We start from the raw sequence: 24,685 nt of genomic DNA, 5'->3' as shown, positions 1-24,685 counted from the left end.
CCTGCACCTCATTGGGCCCGATTTTGTGGTAGAAATAATGACAGCGCCCAGTTATTGATGTGGAAATCAGACAGCAACTGCACGATGCATAGTTAAACACGGAAATTCAGAGGTTGCTGTTCGAGATGCCCTGCTCCTCCAAAAGCTGCATGATAACAGTATTACTCACCATTCAAATACATTGAACAGCGTCAAGTTACTGCACTTACCTCAGAGGTAGGAACTAAACTCCCCAGAAAAAGTTAGGGCTTGTCCATTTCAGTGCAAGTGCTCTTTTAAAGGCATGGCAAGTGTTAATTACTGCCAATCAACCTCTCTGGCACTGAAAATTAACATTTACAAACGTGGAGTCTCATTCCTTCAGATTTTAATTATCGGAGACTATAAAAAAAGTCAAAATTGAAATAAAATGTTTTTGTTTACTTTTTCCTTCCATCTCTCTTTTCTCTCGCTCTTAATCCAGTCTTTCTCTCCCTCTCTTTATTTCACATTGAATTCAATATTCTAACTGACACTTCCTGGTTCAGACTCTGCGCTGCTCATCAACGATTCTTCAATCTGATTGATTAAGGAGATACCCTGTTGCTGGTCCAGTTCACACAAGTCCCAGATGGTCTGTAGAGCGCCCTGCGCTTTTTGGATCTGTAATTTACAGTAAGTTCCAGTGTAAAATCACATCGAGTGTCTATGGGCAAGTGCCACGGGGAACAAAATCCGGCCCACGGAAAACTGAGGTCTGGATTGTTTCAGAAACCAAACTGGTTCACCAAGGAAGGAAGGAAGCCTGCCAGCCCTGCCTAGTCTGGCCGATGTGGTTGACTCTTAATGCCTTCAGGGCAACTAGGAACAGGCAATAATTGCTGGCCTTGCTAGCGACATCCACACCCCAAGAGTGAATTAGAAAAGACTGCCTACCCGTCAGTGGTGAAGGCTTGCAGAGCGTGCTGTACTGGTTCTGTTGGTAGGAAGTGCTGTTGCGGTTGCTGAATGCTGGAGAGCATGCCATAACAAGTTCCTCTTTAATGATACAGCCTTTGGGATGATCCTCTGGGAGCTCATTTAATCTCAGCTCCAGAGAATGCTTTAATAGGTCCGCCTTCTCACTCGACTCATTCAGCCTGGATTGTGCCTAAGATTAAAAACAATTAGATTTTTTGGATATACAATGTATATTACTTCAATCTAAAACGTTACACACAAACCAGAACCACATGACCTATTTCGATGGCCACACGTTTATCCAGTGAGCAGCTGAACCATACAAAGGAGGTCCCACACATGGCGATAGAATCGTTGAATTCCAGAGCACAAAAAGGCCATTCAGCCCATCTCGTCTTTGCTGGCTCTCTGACAGAGCAATCCACTTAATCCTATTCCCCTGCCCATTTAAATCTTTCTTCTTCTGCAAAGATTTACCCATTTCCAATTAAGAGCTCTTACAGAAAGAAAGACAAAAAAAGACTTGCTCAGCCTCCGGGTGCCCCAAAGCACTTTACAGCCAAGGAAGTACTTTTGGAGTGTAGTCACTGTTATAATGTGGGAAATACGACAGCCAATATTGCACAGCAAGCTCCCACAAACAGCATTGTGATAATGACCAGATCATTTTTTCTTTTTCACTGGTGTTGGTTGAAGGCTAAATATTCGCTCGGACACCAGGGAGAACTCCCCTGCTCTTCATCCAATAGTGCTGTGGGATCTTTTACATCCACCTGAGAGCAGTTGGGGCTTCCGTTTAATGACGCATCTGAAAGGTGGCACCTCTGACAGTGCTGCACCTCCTCAGTACAGGAGTGCCTGGCTGGATCTCCCCTCAATGTTCTGACTCAGGACTACCCACTGAGCCACGGCTGATGGATTCTGGTAGGGCAGTCCACATCCAAGAACCTTTCCTTTGCTCGTGGTGAAGATCTCGAGTCACCGACCAATGAAAATAGTTTCTCCTGATTTACCGCTCAATTTTGAATGCCTTCATCAGACCTTCTCTGTTCCTATGAAAAGTTTTTCTAGTCTGTCTTCATAAATAAAGCCTCCCAAAAGGGTGGGACTAACAAATCTAGAACCCCCTGGATGTCAAGGGAAATACAGGGTGGGATAAAGAAAAAGAGGGAGGCTTCTGACAGATACCGAGGGCTCAATGCTGCAGGAACTCTGTGCAGGGTGCAATTAAAAATATTAGGAACGCAAAGAGACAGCATGAACAAATGTTGGCAAGTAAAATCAAAGAAAACCCAGATGTTTTAAGAGCAAGAGGATAACTAGACAATGAGTGAGGCCTATTAGAGACCATGAGGGTAATTCTGTGTGTGGAAGAAATGAGCATGGTCCTTAATGAATATTTTGCAACTGTTTTCACAGAAGAGAGGGGCGATGCAGACTTTGCAATCAGGGAGGAGGAGTGTGAAATATTAGATGAAATAAACATAGTAAGAGAGGAAGTATTAAGGGGTTTAGCAGCTTTGAAAGTGGATAAATCCCCAGGCCCGGATGAAATGTATCCCAGACTGTTAAGAGAAGCAAAAGAGGAAACAGCAGAGGCTCTGTCCATCAATTTCCAATCCTCTCTGGCTACAGGTATGGTGCCAGAGGACTGGAGGACTGCTAATGTGGTATCTTTGTTTAAAAGGGGAAAAAGGGCCAGTCAGCCTAACCTCGGTGGTGGGAAAATTATTGCCAAAATTGCTAAGGAATAGGATAAATTGTCATTTAGAAAGACACGGATTAATCAAGGACAGTCAGCATGGATTTGTTAAGGGGAGGTCGCCTCTGACTAACTTAATTGAATTATTTGAGGAGGTAACAAGGAGGGTCGATGAGGGTAGTGCGTATGACGTAGTGTATATGGATTTTAGCAAGGCTTTTGATAAGGTCCCACTGGTCACGAAAATAAGAGCCCATGCGATTCAGGCCAAAGTGGCAAATTGTATCCAAAATTGGCTCAGAGGCAGGAAGCAAAGGGGAATGGTTGTTGGGAATTTTTTTGACTGGAAGGCTGTTTCCAGTGGGGTTCCACAGGGCTCAGTACTGGGTCCCTTGCTGTTTGTGGTACATATCAATGAGTCAGACTTGAATGTAGGAGGTATGACTAAGAAGTTTCCTATAGAAGAGCGGTCAACAACCAGGAGGCATAGATTTAAAGTAATTTGTAGGAAGTTTAGAGGAGAAATGAGTGTACATGTCTTCACCCAGGAGGGTGGTGGGGGTCTGGAACTCACTGTGTGAAAGGGTGGTAGAGGTGGAAACCCTCACATTTAAAAATTGCTTGGATGTGCACTTGAAGTGCCGTAACCTACAGAGCTATGGACCAAGAGCTGGAAAGTGGGATTAGGCTGGGTAGTTCTTTGTCGGCCGGTACGAGCACGATGGGCTGAATGACCTCCTTCCGAGCTGTAAATTTCTATGATATAACTTAATCGCTGAATTAGTGCTCAGTTAGCTGATACCATGTCTTTAATGTCCTGTGAACCTGTCCCCCAAATCCCTCTGCACTTCCACAGCTCCGAGCCTACTTCCTATATTGGATAGATGTCCGCACTGTGTAACCCGGACCGGGGCCCGTGTCACACAGTGGGGGCCGGGGCCCGTGTCACACAGTGGGGGCCGGGGCCCGTGTCACACAGTGGGGACAGGGGCCCGTGTCACACAGTGGGGACAGGGGCCCGTGTCACACAGTGGGGACAGGGGCCCGTGTCACACAGTGGGGACAGGGGCCCGTGTCACACAGTGGGGACAGGGGCCCGTGTCACACAGTGGGGACAGGGGCCCGTGTCACACAGTGGGGACAGGGGCCCGTGTCACACAGTGGAGACCGGGGCCCGTGTCACACAGTGGAGACCGGGGCCCGAGTGACACAGTGGGGACCGGGGCCCGTGTCACACAGTGGGGACCGGGGCCCGTGTCACACAGTGGGGACTGGGGCCCGTGTCACACAGTGGGGGCCGGGGCCCGTGTCACACAGTGGGGACAGGGGCCCGTGTCACACAGTGGGGACAGGGGCCCGTGTCACACAGTGGGGACAGGGGCCCGTGTCACACAGTGGGGACAGGGGCCCGTGTCACACAGTGGGGACAGGGGCCCGTGTCACACAGTGGGGACAGGGGCCCGTGTCACACAGTGGGGACAGGGGCCCGTGTCACACAGTGGGGACAGGGGCCCGTGTCACACAGTGGGGACAGGGGCCCGTGTCACACAGTGGAGACCGGGGCCCGTGTCACACAGTGGAGACCGGGGCCCGAGTGACACAGTGGGGACCGGGGCCCGTGTCACACAGTGGGGACCGGGGCCCGTGTCACACAGTGGGGACTGGGGCCCGTGTCACACAGTGGGGACTGGGGCCCGTGTCACACAGTGGGGACTGGGGTCCGTGTCACACAGTGGGGACTGGGGCCCGTGTCACACAATGGGGACTGGGGTCCATGTCACACAGCAGCCAAGACCATGGCACTGTGGGTGGCTCTGCTGCACAGGAGGGCAGGAAAAAGAATGGGAGAGCTATAGTGGTAGGGGATTCTATTGTAAGGGGAATAGATAGACGATTCTGTGGCCGTAATCGAGACTCCAGGATGGTATGTTGCCTCCCTGGTGCAAGGGTCATGGATGTCTCGGAGCGGGTGCAGGACATTTTGAAGGGGGTGGGTTGTCGTGGTGCATATAGGTAAAACACGGGATGAGGTCTTACAAGCTGAATTTAGGGAGCTAGGAGTTAAATTAAAATGTAAGACATCAAAGGTAGTAATCTCAGGATTGCTACCAGTGCCACGTGCTAGTCAGAGTAGGAATCGCAGAATAGCTTTGATGAATACGTGGCTTGAGGAGTGGTGCAGAAGGGAGGGATTCAAATTCCTGGGACATTGGAACCGGTTCTGGGGGAGGTGGGACTAGTACAAACCGGACAGTCTGCACCTGGGCAGGTCCGGAACCAATGTCCTAGGGGGAGTGTTTGCTAGTGCTGTTGGGGAGGGGTTAAACTAATATTGCAGGGGGATGGGAACCTATGCAGGGAGACAGAGGGAAGTAAAATAGGGGCAGAAGCAAAAGATAGAAAGAAAAGTAAAAGTGGAGGGCACAGAAACCCAAGGCAAAAATCAAAAAGGGCGACATTACAGCAAAATTCTAAAAGGGCAAAGTGTGTTAAAAAGACAAGCCTGAAGGCTCTGTGCCTCAATGCAAGGAGTATTCGGAATAAGGTGGACGAATTAACTGCACAGGCAGCAATTAATGAATATGATATAATTGGCATCACGGAGACATGGCTCCAGGGTGACCAAGGCTGGGAACTCAACATCCAGGAAGGATAGACAGAAAGGAAAAGGAAGTGGAGTGGCGCAATAGCAAGGAAGGACATTAGCCTGGATGATGTGGAATCGGTATGGGTGGAGCTGCGGAATACCAAAGGGCAGAAAATGCTAGTGGGAGTTGTGTACAGACCACCAAACAAGTAGTAGTGAGGTTGGGGACAGCATCAAACAAGAAATAAGGGATGCGTGCAATAAAGGTACAGCAGTTATCATGGGCGACTTTAATCTATATATTGATTGGGCTAACCAAGCTGGTAGCAATATGGTGGAGGAGGATTTCCTGGAGTGTATTAGGGATAGTTTTCTGGACCAATATGTCGAGGAACCAACTAGAGGGCTGGCCATCCTAGACTGGGTGATGTGTAATGAGAAAGAACTAATTAGCAATCTTGTTGTGCGAGGCCCCTTGGGGAAGAGTGACCATAATATGGTAAAATTCTTTATTAAGATGGAGAGTGACACAGTTAATTCAGAAACTAGGGTCTTGAACTTAAGGAAAGGTAACTTCGATGGTATGAGACGTGAATTGGCTAGAATAGACTGGCAAGTGATACTTAAAGGGTTGACGGTGGATAGGCAATGGCAAATATTTAAAGATCACATGGATGAACTTCAAGAATTGTACATCCCTGTCTGGAGTAAAAATAAAACTGGGAAGGTGGCTCAACCGTAGCTAACAAGGGAAATTAAGGATAGTGTTAAATCCAAGGAAGAGGCATAGAAATTGGCCAGAAAAAGCAGCAAACCCGAGGACTGGGAGAAATTTAGAATTCAGCAGAGGAGGACAAAGGGTTTAATTAGGAGGGGGGAAATAGAGTATAAGAGGAAGCTTGCCGGGAACATAAAAACTGACTGCAAAAGCTTCTATAGATATATGAAGAGAAAAAGATTAGTGAAGACAAACGTAGGTCCCTTGCAGTCGGACTCAGGTGAATTTAGAATGGGGAACAAAGAAATGGCAGACCAGTTGAACAAATACATCAGTTCTGTCTTCACGAAGGAAGACACAAATAACCTTCCGGAAGTACTAGGGGACCGAGGGTCTAGTGAGAAGGAGGAACTGAAGGATATTATTATTAAGTGAGAAATTGTGTTCGGGAAATTGATGGGATTGAAGGCCGATAAATCTCCGGGGCCTGATGGTCTGCATCCCAGAGTGCTTAGGGAAGTGGCCCTAGAAATAGTGGATGCATTGGTGATTATTTTCCAACAGTCTATCGACTCTGGATCAGTTCGTATGGACTGGAGGGTAGCTAATATAACACCACTTTTTAAGAAAGGAGGGAGAGAAAAAAATGGGTAATTATAGATGGGTTAGCCTGACATCAGTAGTGGGGAAAATGTTGGAATCAATTATTAAAGATGAAATAACAGCACATTTGGAAAGCAGTGACAGGATTGGTCCAAGTCAGCATGGATTTATGAAAGGGAAATCATGCTTGACAAATCTTCTGGAATTTGTGGAGGATGTAACTAGTAGAGTGGACAAGGGAGAACCAGTGGATGTGGTGTATTTGGTGTGCAAGAGATAGGTGTGCAAAATTGAAGCACATGGTATTGAGGGAAATGCACTGACGTGGATAGAGAACTGGTTGGCAGACAGGAACAGAGAGGCGGAATAAACGGGTCCTTTTCAGAATGGCAGGCAGTGACTAGTGGGGTGCCGCAGGGCTCAGTGCTGGGACCCCAGCTATTTACAATATACATCAATGATTGAGATGAAGGAATTGAGTGTAATATCTCCAAGTTTGCAGATGACACTAAACTGGGTGGCAGTGTGAGCTGTGAGGGGGATGCCAAGAGGCTGCAGGGTGACTTGGACAGGTTAGGTGAGTGGGCAGATGAAGTATAATGTGGATAAATGTAAGGTTATCCACTTTGGGGGCAAAAACACTAAGGCAGAATATTATCTGAATGGCGGCAGATTAGGAAAAGGGGAGGTGCAACGAGACCTGGGTGTCATGGTTCATCAGTCATTGAAGGTTGGCCCGCGTCACACAGCGGGGACCGGGGCCCGCGTCACACAGCGGGGACCGGGGCCCGCGTCACACAGCGGGGACCGGGGCCCGCGTCACACAGCGGGGACCGGGGCCCGCGTCACACAGCGGGGACCGGGGCCCGCGTCACACAGCGGGGACCGGGGCCCGCGTCACACAGCGGGGACCGGGGCCCGCGTCACACAGCGGGGACCGGGGCCCGCGTCACACAGCGGGGACCGGGGCCCGCGTCACACAGCGGGGACCGGGGCCCGCGTCACACAGCGGGGACCGGGGCCCGCGTCACACAGCGGGGACCGGGGCCCGCGTCACACAGCGGGGACCGGGGCCCGAGTCACACAGCGGGGACCGGGGCCCGCGTCACACAGTGGGGATCGGGGCCCATTCTACCGCCACCAGAGGGTGCATCTGTTGGAGTCCCAAGGGATCCCAGCATCCCTTGGGAGCACTACGTATCAGCAGGTGATAGAGAATACAAGCAAGTTGCAAAGCTGGGAGAAAACACAGACAGCAGTTAGATTGTGGACGTGTGAACTGGCACAATGCATTCGGCCATCAATCACACTTGACATCTCAGGACTTTGGGCTGAGAGCCAACCATGGGCTAACAACACATACTGTTGAGCCAATAGTACCAAAGAGGGCGAGTTCATTGTTGTAAATTGATCCGTTATAAATTCAGCCATTTTCAGACATGTGCTCCAGTACAATAAAGAGCTGGAACTTTGCCAAGAACTGCTGCTTCTGTTGCTGAAATAAAGTTACTTTAACCTACGACCGGATTTCGAATCTCACTGAAAATTAAGAGATCTAACAATTTTGGTGTCACGAACAGGATCACTGAGGGAAGAAGCTGAATTTTGGACATCGGACCTACATACTGAAGTAAGGACTCCTCTTTATAAAAGTCCTCGGTCAATTGTCTAAATTCGCCTCTCCTTCTACGCGATTCCGAAAGCCTCCGGTTTGCGAACCCTCCGGTTGGTAATTGGCTCGAGGTCCTATAGACGTCTAACTTCGGCAGTGCGTTAGTTAATTAATTACCGACCCACTGATTCGGCTGGAAAGCCTACGACTCGAGACCCCAGTAAAGAAATCAGTACTATGGCAGCAGGAGATAAGAGCAAAGAATTGCCTACAACTGTTAAAGGCAGGAGGGCCCCACCTGAGATTTTGATAGACGAAATCCTCCAACAGTTGAAAGAATACATAGAGCGACAATTCGACTTATCTAAAACCTGTATCAACATTGAAGAAAAGTACGGTATCTCCAAAGGACAATGGTCCTTGGACAAGATCAAAAGGGTCTAAGGAAAAACGACCGGAATGAAAAATAAAGAGCGAATCCGATGGTCCCTAGCCATTATGGGACAGATCCGACAGCAGAATGAAATCATGACGCGTTCCCAACATGATAGGGACCTGACCAGTACAAAGGACCAATTGCAAGCTGTTTGTGCACAGCTGCGACAGAAAAGACTTGAACTTGAAAAGTCGGAAGCGGAAGTTAAAGATCTTAAAGGTGAAATTAAAGAATGGAAAAAATAATTCGGTCAAGAGACAGTAATGGGAAAAGGAAAATGTATCGGTCAATTCCCAGGGTACCCATGTTTGGATAAATTAAAAGTGCAAACCCGAGGACACGGCCGAGGAATAGATACGGATTCTGAATTCTCTGACGATACAGGGTCGGAGGATGAGGAATTAGGGGTGCGCTTTGCCCCATTTAAAAAAAAGACGAGTTGTAGTCAAATCAGAAGAGACTGTGGCTGAGGACGGAAACAAAAGAATGAAGAAAAGGGTGTGTGGAAAATACTTAGTTCATGATCCGGCAGACCCAGAGAAAATTGATAAATGGTCCAAGGAGTTGCCCAATCCAAAGAAAGGGGGAGTGAAAACGTGGGACCAATTGGACCGCCTAAGAAATATATATCAACTTCATCCCTGGGACGGAGTGCAAATTTTGACCATAATGGTGCCAAAAGCACAAGGAAGAAAATTGCACGACAAGGTAGAAGAAGCTTTGGGGCAGGATGAGCAAGAATTAAATGCAGGGTGGGAGGCGATTAAACACTGGCTGCAAGCCTTTAGTCCAGCTAAAACAGACTGGGGAAAAATTGCAGCCTGCCAACAGAAAGGAACAGAGGAGGTCCTGGAGTATGACAAGCGGTTTCGATGCACGTGGCTTGAACATTCGGGTATGAATAATACAGATGAGGAAATGGATGAACAAGTGTTTGGACCCCTGAAAGCAGCTTTCGTGGCAGGTCTAAAGCCAGAACTGTCCAAAATGCTTAAGGTAGTGTTACCGGACTGGGAAGGTAGAGGAACTACCTTTGCAGCATTGGTGGATCGATGTAACCAATTCGACAGGGATATGGGAGCTCAAGCTGTACAGGCTGTGGGATGGAAATTCCAGGATTCCGATAAGCAGTCATTAGGAAAATTACCCGGAAAATGTCATTATTGTGGGAAAGAAGGTCACTGGGCCAAGACATGCAGGGCAAAACAGCAAGGTCGTGGCCGGGGAAGAGGACGCAGCCAGGGATACAATTCAGCCAACAAGCCTGGCTTGTCACAAGATAACGACCTCATAGAAGCACTTAAGCGACTGACAATACAACAACAAAAAGAGTTGCTTGGGATAGCAAAAAACGATAAGAGCCCGCCCTGGCTCCTCTCCTCGCACTAATACAACAGAGGGGAGATGGGCTATATATAACTGTGAGGGTGGGCGATAAGGATATGGACTGTCTTTTAGACACAGGGGCGGAATTAACATGCTTAACCCTACAATATGGAGACTCTTTGCACGTACAGCCTATGGAATTGGGGGCCATAAAATGGAAATTAAAAGGACAACACCGATACTTATAGGGCTGGGTCCACATGAACTAACCACGCGGGTCTGGATAGGCCCAGTAGATCAACCCCTTTTGGGAATGGACATTCTAATCCAAGTAGATTCATCGTTGCATTTTGAGGATGGTCGGGTGACATGGTCAATTAGAACCTTGAAGAAAGAAGAATTGAAGGAACACCCGATATGGGCTAAAGATAAGAACGATTGTGGCCTACTCCAGATGGAGCCAGAGTCATTTACCGGGACCAAGCCTCCATGCACTAAACAGTATCCCATCAGTCCAACTGCCATCACGGGAATCCTACCTGTTATTCAGCAATTGGAGAAACAAAGGGTGCTCATTAAAACGCATAGCTCCTCCAATAGCCCCGTGTGGCCGGTACAGAAATCTAATGAGACTTGGTGTTTGACTGTCGATTATAGGAAAGCTAACCAGTGTATTGATCAAAAAGCTCCTTTGGTCGCAGATCCCTCCACCATTTTTAATGCCCTCAAACCGGAACATAAATATTTCTCGGTTATCGATATGGCCAATGGATTTTGGTCGGTGCCTCTGGCACCGGAGGTTCGACAGTGGTTTGCTTTCACTGTCCAAGGACAACAGCATACTTGGACCCGGTTATCGCAGGGTTTCCACAACAGCCCTACGGTATTCCACATGGCTTTACAAAGCCATTTGCGAGAATTACCTCCCCTGTCATCCACAGTCATCCAATATGTAGACAATATCCTGCTAGCTTCAAACACGGAAGAACAGCATGAACAAGATCTACGAGCTCTGCTGGACCACCTTTGGCTGAAAGGACATAAAGCCAGCATCGACAAAGCACAAATATCCCAAGAGGTTGTATACCTGGGACAAAAGATTTCACAAGGAAAGAGAGAACTTACCCAGGTGCTAAAAAACCCACCACTATTCAGGAACTACGGTCTTTTTGGGATTGTGTAATTTTAACAGAAATTGGATTGACTCCTTCACACAGCTTGCTCAGCCACTGAATGATATATTGGGGCCAAGTTTCGGCCTGAGTTGCTCCTGTTTTTTTGGAGCAACTGGTTTAGAATGGAGCATCTTAGAAATTGCAATTCTCGGCATTTAGTTTGCTCCAGTTCTAGTCAGTTAGAACTGTTTCAGTTTGGAACAGATTTTTTTTTCAAAGGGGGCGTGTCTGACCACTTACGGGGGAGGGAGGGGAGAAGGCGGGAGGGAGGGAGGGGGAGAAGGGGGGGGGGAGAAGGGGGGGGGAGGAGGGAGGGAGGGACAGGAAGGAAAGAGGGAGGGAGGGAGGGGGGAGGGAGAAGGGAGGGAGGGAGAGAGGGAGGGGGAGGATGGAGGGGAAGGAGGGAGAGAAGGGAGGGAGAAAGGGAGGGGAGAGGAGAGAGGAGCGGAGAGGGAGGCTGAATGGGCTCAGCTGGGCCAAAGACTTCAGGCGGAGCCCGCCCCCAGCACCGGAGTTAAAGGTAGGTGGCCGGGGGTTAGGTCAGGTCTGGGAGCGGAGCGAGAGTCTGGTCGAGTCCGGGGCGGGGGAGTGGGAGTCGAGTCAGGTTGAGTCGGGGGGTGGAGCGGGGGTCGGGTCCAGGGGAGGAGTCGGGTCGGGGAGGGGGTCGGAGCGAGAGCTGGGGGGGGGGCGGGGAGGGGGATTTGACAGAGTCAGCTGAAGGGAGCAAGCAGAAGCTGGGTGTGGGAGGTGCAGCCTGATCCACCCCGCCCCAGTGAGGCCATTCGACCAGGGCTCGGGGCTGCGTGCTTCGGGCCCCTCCCACAGTTTTGGGCGCCTGGAGCTACTGCACTTGCGCTCCCACTGTAGCGCGCATGTGCAGAGGTCCCGGCACTGTTTTCAGCGCCGGGACCTGGCTCCGCCCCCCACAGCTCGTGCTGCGCCGCGCCCAGCTCCAGAGGACCTGCAGGAAGCCGGAGAACCTGTAAGTATTTTTTCGGCGCACTTTCGAGCGCGAAAAACGGGTGTCCAGGTCGGGGCTGCGCCGTTCTAGGCACGGCCCGAAACTTGGGCCCCTTAAAGGGGAAACGTGCCTCTAAAGAAGCCATCACCCTCACTAAGGAACAGCAAGAGGCCTTCCCCAGTTTGAAAGGTCTTGTGTTCGGCACCGGCTCTGGGAATCCCCGACAGTGGTAAGCGATTTACCCTGTTTGTCCATGAGAAAAAAGGATACATGACAGCTATACTGACACAAGAACATGGGGATCGGCAAAGACCTATTGGCTATTATTCGGCAAAACTGGATGCGGTAGCCCTCGGATGGGGAAGTTGCCTAAGGGCCATGGAAGCTACATGTTGAGCGGTAATGATCACTGCGGGTCTAGTCCTCGACCAAAAGCTGATTGTCAAGTGTCCCCACACCGTACACGCTTTGCTGTCTATGAATAGAATGTCTCAGGTGACGGCAGCTAGATGGACCCGCTGGACAGCAGTTTTGGAAGCTCCTAATCTCCATATTGTCCGGGCCAGCCCGGTTAATCCCGCAACTACGCTCCCGATGTCAGAATCGAGGGAGCAAGGTGGGGGAGAATGTGAAGAGCATGACTGCGTGGAGATTTTAAAAGAAACAGAAGAAGCAGCCTTAGCAGCAGAGGAGCCTCTGCACAACCCAGACCTCATCCTGTTTACAGATGGTTCCTCCTTTGTTGACAATGGTACCAGAAAAGCAGGATGGGCAGTTACAACCTTATATGAGGTAGTGGCAAAAGGATGTTTACCCTCAGGAACGTCAGCACAACAGTCTGAGTTACTGGCCTTGTCTGAAGCATGCCGAATAGCAGAAGGACAGACAGCTAATGTCTACACAGATTCGCGTTATGCTTTTGGAGTCGCTCACGACTTTGGTCAGTTATGGCTGAAAAGAGGATCCCTCACTGCTGCTGGTATACCGATCCGAAATGGAAAAGAAGTCCGAGACTTACTAGAAGCCCCGGAGTGTTGCTGACAAAGAAACAGCTAACCTTCATTGCCTATAATGGCACCTATTGGGTGTGTGGCCACAAGGCCTACCCTTGGCTGCCCCAGAATTGGACGGGATCCTGCTATTTAGCCTACATTGTGCCATATATGTATCATATAAAGTCCCTGTCGGAACATTTACGCTGTCCTAAGAGAGCTATCACAGAAACAGAGAGGTTCTTTGCCATTCTGATCCCCAGGTATGGGACCACCAGACTGGCAAGGGAATCCATTAACATGGCATCCGTTGTGGAACGTGTAACCAATGATACCTCAGAGGCCCGAGTTAAAATCAATGCAGAAATGGTAGCAATCCGCACAGTAGCCCTACAGAATAGGCTGGCCCTTGATTGCATCCTGGCTGAAAAGGGAGGTACTTGCGCCCTACTCGGAACTGAGTGTTGCACGTATATCCCAGATAGCTCCGAAGAAATTACCCACTTAGTGAAGCATATCCAAAAGGAGGTAGAAAAACTTAAGCAACCCCCATCATTCACTTTGTGGAGCGGAGTCACTTGATGGCTAGGTTCAATAGGAACTTCATTGGTGGAAGGTTTAATTCTATTTGTTGTAATTATTTTACTTTTATATTGTTTGTTTATGTTGATTAAATGTTGTTGCGACCAGGCGGCTATAGCTGCTGTCCCACAGGTGAGACACCTTGCAGGTCCCAGCAGACCGTCTGTACGTGGCACAGGGGTAGGTTATGTTTAAGGGAAGGTTGTTTACTGGTTGAATTAAGACATTGATTTGGATTAAATTGGAATGAGGTTAATTAACCTACTAAAACCAGACTTTCATTGTGGCCACGATGGAACTCGGGTTGGTGTAAATTTGTGTGGAAGCTACTAGTCCGGACATGTGGCGAAACACATCTGCAAATTTTAGGAGGAAACTCCATTAGCATGTATGAAATTATTTTGTAGAATGTTTAACCATTGATACCTGATGTTTTATGATTCAGTTTTTGAAAGAATCAAAGGGGGGATTGATAGAGAATACAAGTGAGCTGCAAAGCTGGGAGAAAACACAGACAGCAGTTAGATTGTGGACGTGTGAACTGGCACAATGCATTAGACCATCAATCACACTTGACATCTCAGGACTTTGGCTGAGAGCCAACCATGGGTTAACAACACATACTGTTGAGCCAATAGTATCAAAGAGGGTGAGTTTATTGTTGCAAGTTGATCCGGCCATAAATTCAGCCATTTTCAGAAATGTGCTCCAGTACAATAAAGAGCTGGAACTTTGCCAAGAACTGCTGCTGCTGTTGCTGAAATAAAGTTACTTTAGCCTATGACTGGATTTCGAAACTCATTGAAAATGAAGAGATCCAACAGCAGGCCTCTCATGCTGTGCCAGCACTCTGGAGTCAGTATAAAGAGACTAAGGTCACACTTACTCAAGTCTGCAGTACATAGTCACATTGCTTTATTTGACACATAACAACTGGCGACGAGTAATAGATAACGAACCATCACGCAAAAATACAGAGAACTGTTAGTATCCTGGAGAAATTCTCAGAAGGTGACGATTGGGAAGTCTTCGTGGAGCGACTCGACCAATACTTCACGGCCAATGAGCTGGAAGGGAACGAGAACGCTGCCAAACGAAGGGCGATCCTCCTCACCGTCTGCGGGGCAACAGCCTATGGCCTCATGAAGAACCACTATGGATTGTACCAAGAGATGGCCCCACACTGTTCGACATAAGCTGGCTGGGAAAAATCCGCTGGAACTGGGACGACATCCGAGTGTTTTCGTCCGTCGACGACGCCTCATGTGCCCAGGTTTTGAAAAAGTTCCCGTCATTGTTTGAACCAGGCATCGGAAATTTCTCTGGGGCGAAGGTGCAGATCCACTTGGTTCCCGGTACACGGCCCATCCACCACAAGGTGCCATACAGGATGCGAGAGAAAGTGGAGATCAAGCTGGACAGGCTGCAACGAGAGGGCATCATCGCGCCGGTTGAGTTCAACGAGTGGGCCAGTCCGATTGTTCCGGTTCTCAAGGGCGATGGCACGGTCAGAATTTGTGGGGACTATAAAATAACGATTAACCGTTTTTCGCTGCAGGACCAGTACCCGCTACCCAAGGCAGACGACCTATTTGCGACACTGACAAGAGGGAAGTCGTTCACCAAGTTGGACCTGACCTCGGCCGACATGACGCAGGAGCTGGCAGAATCTTCGAAAGGGCTCACCTGCATCAACACGCACAAAAGTCTGTTCATCTACAATAGATGCCCGTTTGGGATTCGATTGGCCGCGGCTATTTTTCAAAGGAACATGGAGAGTCTGCTAAAGTCGGTTCCGCGCACCGTGGTTTTCCAGGACGACATATTGATCACAGGTCGGGACACCATCGAACACTTGCAGAACCTGGAAGAGGTTCTAAGTCAACTAGATCGTGTGGGACTCAGGTTGAAACGCTCAAAGTGTGTTTTCCTGGCGCCAGAGATTGAGTTCTTAGGGAGAAGAATCGGGGCAGACGGCATCAGACCCACCGACGCCAAGTTGGAGGCCATCAAGAACGCGCCGAGACCACAGAACGTTACGGAGCTGCGGTCGTTCCTGGGACTTCTCAATTATTTGGGTAATTTCCTACCCGGGTTAAGCACCTTGCTAGAACCTCTACATGTGTTGCTACGCAAGGGAGATGACTTGGTATACGGGAAATCACAAGAGATTGCTTTTGGGAAAGCCAGAAATCTGTTATGTTCCAACAAACTGCTTGTCCTTTATGACCCTTGTCAACGTTTAGTGCTAGCTTGCGAAGTGTCTTTGTACAGGGTCGTGTGTGTGTTACAAGAAGTAAACGAATCGGGAATATTGCAACCGGTCGCTTATGCGTCCAGGAGCTTGTCCAAGGCCAAAAGGGCCTACAGCTTGACTGAAAAAGAAGCTCTGGCATGCGTTTACGGGGGTAAAAAATGCACCAGTATCTGTTTGGGCTTAAGTTCAAATTAGAAACTGACCATAAGCCGCTCATATCGCTATTCTCAGAGAGCAAAGGTATTAATAACAATGCCTCTGCTCGCATCCAAAGATGGGCCTTACGCTGTCTGCATTTAACTATGTAATTCACCACAGGCCAGGCACAGAGAACTGCGCTGATGCTCTCAGTCAGCTACCATTGCCCACCACCAGGGTGGAAATGGCACAGCCTGCAGACTTGCTCTTGGTGATGGATGCATTTGAAAACGAAAAGTCATCCATTACGGCTCACCAGATCAGGACCTGGACCAGCCAGGATCCTTTACTGTCCCTTGTAAAAAAAAAAACTCAATGGGAGCTGGTCCAGCGTCCCAGAAGAGATGCATGGTGAGATCAAGCCGTTCCAGCGGCGCAAAGATGAAATGTCCATACAGGCGGACTGTCTTTTGTGGGGTAATCGCGTGGTTTTGCCCAAGAAAGGCAGAGAAATGTTCATACACGACCTACACAGTACCCACCCAGGCATAGTAATGATGAAAGCTATAGCCAGATCCCATGTGTGACAGCCCGGCATCGACTCAGATTTGGAGTCTTGCGTGTGCCGATGCAACACTTGCTCTCAACTGTGCAATGCACCCAGGGAGGCACCGCTAAGTTTGTGGTCATGGCCCTCCAAACCATGGTCTAGGATCCACGTTGACTTCGCTGGCCTGTTGAGGCAAAATGTTTTTGGTTGTTGTGGATGCTTATTCAAAATGGATTGAGTGTGTAATAATTTCAGTAAGCACGTCCACTGCCACCATCAAAAGCCTACGAGCCATGTTTGCCATGCACGGCCTGCCTGATGTCCTTGTCAGCGACAATGGGCCGTGCTTCACCAGCACTCAATTCAAGGAATTCATGACCCGCAATGGGATCAAGCTCATCACATCTGCCCCGTTCAAGCCTGCATCTAATGGCCAGAACGTGCAGTCCAAACCATCAAGCAAAGCTTGAAACGCTTGTCGGAAGGCTCCCTGCAGACCCGCCTGTCCCGAGTCCTGCTCAGCGACTGCACAAGACCCCACTCAGTTCCCCCTGCCGAACTGCTCATGAAAAGGACACACAAAACAAGGCTCTCTCTAGTCCACCCTGAATTCCATGATCATGTCGAGGGCAGGCGGCATCAATATAGCATGTACCATGATCGCGCAAATTTGTCACGCGATATTGAAGTCAATGACCTTGTATTTGTACTCAACTATGGACATGGTCCCAACTGGCTTGCTGGCACTGTCGTAGCCAAACTTGAAAATGGACTAACTAGTAGAAAGCATTTGGACCAAACCAAACTGCGATTCACAGACGGCCACGAGCAACCTGAAGCGGACACCACCAACTTCGACCCTCCGATACACATACAAGTGGCAACCGACATCACAGTTGACCACGAAGCTGAACTCATCATCCCCAGCAAGGCCAGCAACACAGCAGCCCAGCAAAGGCCCAACCAATTCACCTGCACCTGTGTTTGTACTCAGACGATCGACTAGGGAGCGGAAAGCCCCAGATCGTCTCACCCTGTAAATAAGTGTACTATTAACTTTGGGGGATGGGGTGGAAGTGATCTTATGTGTGCGACACCTTGCAACCAGCATTCTACCGCCACCAGAGGGCGCATCTGTTGGGAGTCCCAAGAGATCCCAGCATCCCTTGGGAGCACTGCATACAAGCAGGCCTCCCATGCTGTGCCAGCACTCTGGAGTCAGAATAAAGAGACTACGGTCACACTTACTCAATCACATTGCTTTATTTGAGACATAACATATCCAATATAGGAAGTCGGCTGGGAAGGGCAGAGGGATTTGGGGGACATTAAAGGCAGCACCTCAGGTTGATGAGGATGTAAAAAATATTAATAGAATTCCTGGCTTTATCTCAAGACAAATAAAATATTAAGCTCAGAAGCAGAGCCTGTATTACTATACGAGCCAGTTAGCGTAGAATGTGCAGTAATAAAAACAGAAAATGCTGGAAATCTCAGCGGGTCAGGTAGCATCTGTGGAGAGAAAAACAAAGTTAACGTTTCCGGTTGCCAGCCCTTGGTCAGAACTGACATCTGACTGACCCGCTGAGATTTCCAGCATTTTCTGTTTTTATTCCAGATTCCAGCATCTGAAGTATTTTGCTTTTGTATTAAGTGTGTGCAGTATTGGACCCCACAATATCGGCAGGCCTTTGAGAGTGGAGGTACCATGTCGATTCACTAGGAGTCTGCCTGTACGAAGAAATATAAATGCAAAGACAGACTTGAAACATTGGATCTTTTTTCATGAGCACAACGCAGATTACGGGGCGATACAATCGACAGAATCAGACTGTTTCCAGTTGTTCAGGGGTCAAGAACGATGGGCCAGAAATTAAACACAAGAGATTTCGAACAGAGCGCAGGAAAATATTCGCGAGACAGAGCCACAAGACGATGGAATTTACTTTCAGGGTTAGAGTTTGAGGCAGAAACGGTCACAGATGACATTGGCTCGGTGGATGAAGTGAGGGGGTTGAAGGGGTAAGGGAACGGGATGGGTAAATGGCTGGGCCTATTTCCGGGGTGTAACTATACACTAAAGCAGAAGGAAGAGATGGAACACACGATGTGGCACAATGCAAACACCATTCAGCTAGAGCCAATAAAACACATGCTGATGGAAGGAGACGGCATATATGTTTTCTGAATTCTCCCTTTCTGTCTCCCATTGTAAATTCCAGCCGTTCGATCTCCACAACCTTATCGCACAAAGAGTCTGCTGCTTTAGCACTTCACCACAAATTTTAACCACACAATAAAGGGAGAGAAAAGTCGAGGGTTCAAAACACTGTCTTTGTAAAAATATAAATTTCAAAATCTATTCTTTACTGTTTGAAAGAAGCGTCAATATTCCCTCACCAAGAGACGCCTGCAGTGCCGTCAGTGACCACAAGGGGAGGCCCTGCACTGTAACAGAGGCCTGACTTTACACTGCCCCGGAATCTCATCACAACTGCACAGATCCAGGGAGACACGCTCGCTTTCAACAACTCCTTTGTAGAATTTGTGGCAGAGACAGGCCCATTCGGCTTAAGCCAGTGTTCACGCTCCACACCTCCAGCCTCCTCCCACTTCACCTTCTATTCCCGCATGTAGCTATCTAGCTTCCCATAAGTGTACGCTAGTACTTCCAAACTGCAAACCAAACCTTCTATGCTCACCCGATTATTGGCTAACCCGAACCCCACCAAATAAAAATTCTAAGGAGACAGAACTTTTACAGATGCAATCAAAGTGAGAAATATAATTCTATTATTTAGGAACATAAGCAGCAGTAGGACACCCGGCCCCTTGAGCCTGCTCCACATTTAATAAGATCATAGCTGAGATAAACAAATGAAATGGAGGCAAATCAACTCAAAGTGGAAGTTGAAAGGAATGGGTTGTAGAATTACGAGTGATAGCGAACAATAAATAGTGGAGTGAATGTTAAGCGGCAATCAGTGGCAGTGTGTGAACACATTGAACCCAAGAGTGGAATGTCATGTAGCAGCCTGACTGTCATCAAGTACATGACAAAGAGAATTTCAACTCCAAAAGAGCTTTCGCCTCCGATTCTTTACCTCGGACAGAGCTTTCTTATCGTGAACTTTCCCCGAGCCCAGCAGGCGAAGGACGTTTTTCGCCCCTTCCGACACAGCATGTTCCACACGGAAATGATGCCGCAACTCTTCAATCCTCAGCTCAAGGAGACTTAACTCCGGTTTGCCTTTAAAAAGAAATAACAGGCCATTGAGGTACGCAAACATCGCTGAAGGAGATTTATCCCTTCCTCAGACAGGGCTGGGCCCAGCTCATCTTCATGCACCTCATGCTGTGGTTAATGGCACCTCAGGTCCCACAGATCAAAGTCACAACCCAGTTCCTGCAGATTTTCACTTATTTCAAGGTTGCTGATACTAATAGTTCTTGGAATTCTCACTCAGGATTCAGCCACCGACAAGGAATCACTGAGAACAGCCCTTCCCAAATATCTGGGCTACAAAATTCAAACAACATCAACCAGATTGCGAGAATTAGATGGTGGCGAATTTCCTGTATATTTGTACCCAGACAGACCTTTAAACAGTAACATTATCTTTCAGTTATTTCCATGAGGTTCTTCTCATCACTAAAGTATAAAACTCTAACCTAATAATTATCCAAAGGTAATAGTGAATGGGAATGGGTGACAGCCAACAGGGAGCAGGGTGCGAGAGCGCGCGCAGGGAGCGAGAGCAACGGTGTGCAGAGAGCAGGGTGTGAGAGTGAGTGTACAGGGAGCAGGGTGCGAGAGTGAGTGCACATGGAGCAGGGTGCGAGAGTGAGTGCACAGGGAGCAGGGTGCGAGAGTGAGTGCACAGGGAGCAGGGTGCGAGAGTGAGTGTACAGGGAGCAGGGTGCGAGAGTGAGTGCACAGGGAGCAGGGTGCGAGAGTGAGTGCACAGGGAGCAGGGTGCGAGAGTGAGTGCACAGGGAGCAGGGTGCGAGAGTGAGTGCACAGGGAGCAGGGTGCGAGAGTGAGTGCACAGGGAGCAGGGTGCGAGAGTGAGTGTACAGGGAGCAGGGTGCGAGAGTGAGTGTACAGGGAGCAGGGTGCGAGAGTGAGTGTACAGGGAGCAGGGTGCGAGAGTGAGTGCACAGGGAGCAGGGTGCGAGAGTGAGTGCACAGGGAGCAGGGTGCGAGAGTGAGTGTACAGGGAGCAGGGTGTGAGAGTGAGTGTACAGGGAGCAGGGTGTGAGAGTGAGTGTACAGGGAGCAGGGTGCGAGAGTGAGTGTACAGGGAGCAGGGTGTGAGAGTGAGTGTACAGGGAGCAGGGTGTGAGAGTGAGTGTACAGGGAGCAGGGTGTGAGAGTGATGGTGTATTTAGCTCCTCGTTCCTAGTACTCCCCCAACAGGATTGCTTGCCTACTCTTGCCGATGTTGTTAGCCCCAACATGGACCACAACGTCTGGGTCCTCCACCTCCCCTCCAATATTTTACAAGCTGGTTCTCGATATCCCTCAACCTGGCATCAGGTAAGCATCATGCCATGTGGGACACTATCTCACTTACAAAGTATGCACTCCCCCTCCCCCCCGACATTGAATCGCCTGCAACTACCACAATATGGTTTCCTTCATCTTCCTTTTGGACAGTCTCCTTCCCCATGGTGCCATAGTTAGCATTCTGGCTGTCCTTATTCTCGCATGTAGCAAGTTTCTCTATCTTACCTGGGTATCTGTAATCTTCCTTGGGTTTCCCTTTCTCTGTACACTGTTGGTCACACCAACTTTATTCTCTACGAGATGTGACCGATGTCTGGCGCAAACTGTTCAGATACTCCTCCCCTTCCCTTCTGTCTCAGAGTGTCTCCAGATCGCACTCCAGCTCAATGAGTCTGTTGTAATTTTTTTTAACACACTAACTTGCATTGAACACAAACACTGGACATCTGCTCTACGCTGGTGTCTATACTCCACATGCACCTCCTCCCACTCCGATTACCTCTCCCACTCTGTCCCCGGATCCCTCTATTCCTGGATCCCTTCAAGCCTCCCTTTAAATACATGAACAGTCCCTGCTTCGGCCATCCACACAGCAGTGAACACCAAACAGTCAGGTCACATTCCCCTGCAGTGCAGTAGCTCAATGTATAGTGAATGGTGCTCCATGGTGGAGAGAGTGCATCAGCAGCTGCCCAAGCCCAAGTGAGTGTGCCCTCGATAACGGGCGAGGGAACTACCGCAATACAGGTGCTCAACGCTTCGACTGTTCAATCTGAAATCTCCCCCCCGCCACCGGCCGATTACCTCCCCCCTGTCGACACCACCACACCGCACACACACCGCCCCCCCCCCCCACCCCCGACACCGCAGCCCCCCCATCGACACCACCACTCCGCACGCAGCCCCCTCCCGACACCGTCCGTTCCGCCCCCCCCCGAATACTGTGAGCACCCCCCCCCTCCGACGCCGATACTGTGAGCCCCCCCGATACTGTGTGACCACCCCCCCGATACTGTGTGAGACCACCCCCCCGATACTGTGTGAGCCCCCCCCCGCCCGATACTGTGTGACCCCCCCCAGATACTGTGTGACCCCCCCCCGGATACTGTGTGAGCCCCCCACCGGATACTGTGCGAGCCCCCCGCCGATACTGTGAGACCCCCCCCAGATACTGAGACCCCCCCCGCCGATACTGAGACTCCCCCCCAGATACTGTGTGACCCCCCCGCGCCGATACTGTGACCCCCCCCCCGCCGATACTGAGACCCCCCCCCAGATACTGTGTGACCCCCCCCCGCCGATACTGAGACCCCCCCCCAGATACTGTGACCCCCCCCCAGATACTGTGTGACCCCTCCCCGCCGATACTGAGACCCCCCCCCAGATACTGTGAGACCCCCCCCGCCGATACTGAGACCCCCCCCCAGATACTGTGTGACCCCCCCCGCCGATACTGAGACCCCCCCCCAGATACTGTGTGACCCCCCCCCGCCGATACTGAGACCCCCCCCAAGATACTGTGTGACCCCCCCCCGCCGATACTGAGACCCCCCCCAAGATACTGTGTGACCCCCCCCCGCCGATACTGTGACCCCCCCCCGCCGATACTGAGACCCCCCCCCCGCCGATACTGTGAGACCCCCCCCCCCGCCGATACTGAGACCCCCCCCAAGATACTGTGTGACCCCCCCCGCCGATACTGTGACCCCCCCCCGCCGATACTGAGACCCCCCCCCCGCCGATACTGTGAGACCCCCCCCAAGATACTGTGAGACCCCTCCCCCCGCCGATACTGAGACCCCCCCCAAGATACTGTGTGACCCCCCCCCGCCGATACTGTGACCCCCCCCAAGATACTGTGAGACCCCTCCCCCCGCCGATACTGAGACCCCCCCCAAGATACTGTGAGACCCCCCCCCCCGCCGATACTGTGAGACCCCCCCCCCCGCCGATACTGTGACCCCCCCACCGCCGATACTGTGAGACCCCCCCCCCCGCCGATACTGTGACCCCCCCCCGCCGATACTGTGACCCCCCCACCGCCGATACTGTGAGACCCCCCCCCCCGCCGATACTGTGAGACCCCCCCCCCCGCCGATACTGTGACCCCCCCACCGCCGATACTGTGAGACCCCCCCCCCCCCGCCGATACTGTGACCCCCCCCCCCCCGCCGATACTGTGAGACCCCCACCCCCCGCCGATACTGTGACCCCCCCCCCCCCGCCGATACTGTGAGACCCCCCCCCCCACCGCCGATACTGTGAGACCCCCCCCCCCCGCCGATACTGTGAGACCCCCCCAGATACTGTGAGACCCCCCCCCCCGCCGATACTGTGACCCCCCCCCCCGCCGATACTGTGAGACCCCCCCCCCCCCCGCCGATACTGAGACCCCCCCCCCCGCCGATACTGTGACCCCCCCCCCCCCGCCGATACTGTGACCCCCCCCCGCCGATACTGTGACCCCCCCCCCGCCGATACTGTGAGACCCCCCCCCCCCCGCCGATACTGTGACCCCCCCCCCGCCGATACTGTGACCCCCCCCCCGCCGATACTGTGAGACCCCCCCCCCCGCCGATACTGTGAGACCCCCCCCCCGCCGATACTGTGACCCCCCCCCCCGCCGATACTGTGACCCCCCCCCGCCGATACTGTGAGACCCCCCCCCGCCGATACTGTGACCCCCCCCCGCCGATACTGTGAGACCCCCCCCCGCCGATACTGTGAGACCCCCCCCCGCCGATACTGTGAGACCCCCCCCCGCCGATACTGTGAGACCCCCCCGCCGCCGATACTGTGACCCCCCCCCCGCCGCCGATACTGTGAGACCCCCCCCCCCCCGCCGATACTGTGACCCCCCCCCCCGCCGATACTGTGACCCCCCCCAAGATACTGTGAGACCCCCCCCCCCCGCCGATACTGTGAGACCCCCCCCCCCCGCCGATACTGTGACCCCCCCCAAGATACTGTGACCCCCCCCCCCGCCGATACTGTGAGACCCCCCCCCCGCCGATACTGTGACCCCCCCCCCGCCGATACTGTGAGACCCCCCCCCGCCGATACTGTGAGACCCCCCCCCCCGCCGATACTGTGTGACCCCCCCCCCCCGCCGATACTGTGAGACCCCCCCCCCGCCGATACTGTGACCCCCCCCCCGCCGATACTGTGACCCCCCCCAAGATACTGTGAGACCCCCCCCCCCGCCGATACTGTGACCCCCCCCCCGCCGATACTGAGACCCCCCCCCCGCCGATACTGTGACCCCCCCCGCCGATACTGTGACCCCCCCCCGCCGATACTGTGACCCCCCCCCCGCCGATACTGTGACCCCCCCCCCCGCCGATACTGTGACCCCCCCCCCCGCCGATACTGTGACCCCCCCCCCGCCGATACTGTGACCCCCCCCCCCGCCGATACTGTGTGACCCCGCCCCCCGCCGATACTGTGACCCCCCCCCCCGCCGATACTGTGAGACCCCCCCCCCCGCCGATACTGTGAGACCCCCCCCCCGCCGATACTGTGTGACCCCCCCCCCCGCCGATACTGTGAGACCCCCCCCCCGCCGATACTGTGACCCCCCCCCGCCGATACTGTGAG

General features: G+C 51.5%; 1 protein-coding gene across 1 annotated transcript in view; it reads right to left on the bottom strand.

Annotated features, from left to right (window-relative positions):
- Positions 1-24,685, bottom strand: part of pkn1a (protein kinase N1a) — a 229,326-nt gene that overhangs the window by 112,736 nt on the left and 91,905 nt on the right. The window contains exons 5-6 of the mRNA XM_070869845.1: positions 19,683-19,828; positions 916-1,129 (exon numbers count right to left, since the gene is read on the bottom strand). Coding sequence (XP_070725946.1) covers positions 916-1,129; positions 19,683-19,828 — 360 coding nt within the window. The remainder of the gene's footprint in view (positions 1-915; positions 1,130-19,682; positions 19,829-24,685) is intronic.

Source organism: Pristiophorus japonicus (genome assembly GCF_044704955.1).
Source record: "Pristiophorus japonicus isolate sPriJap1 chromosome 24 unlocalized genomic scaffold, sPriJap1.hap1 SUPER_24_unloc_1, whole genome shotgun sequence".
Taxonomy (NCBI): domain Eukaryota; kingdom Metazoa; phylum Chordata; class Chondrichthyes; family Pristiophoridae; genus Pristiophorus; species Pristiophorus japonicus.
This window is presented reverse-complemented; position numbering and strand designations above follow the sequence as displayed.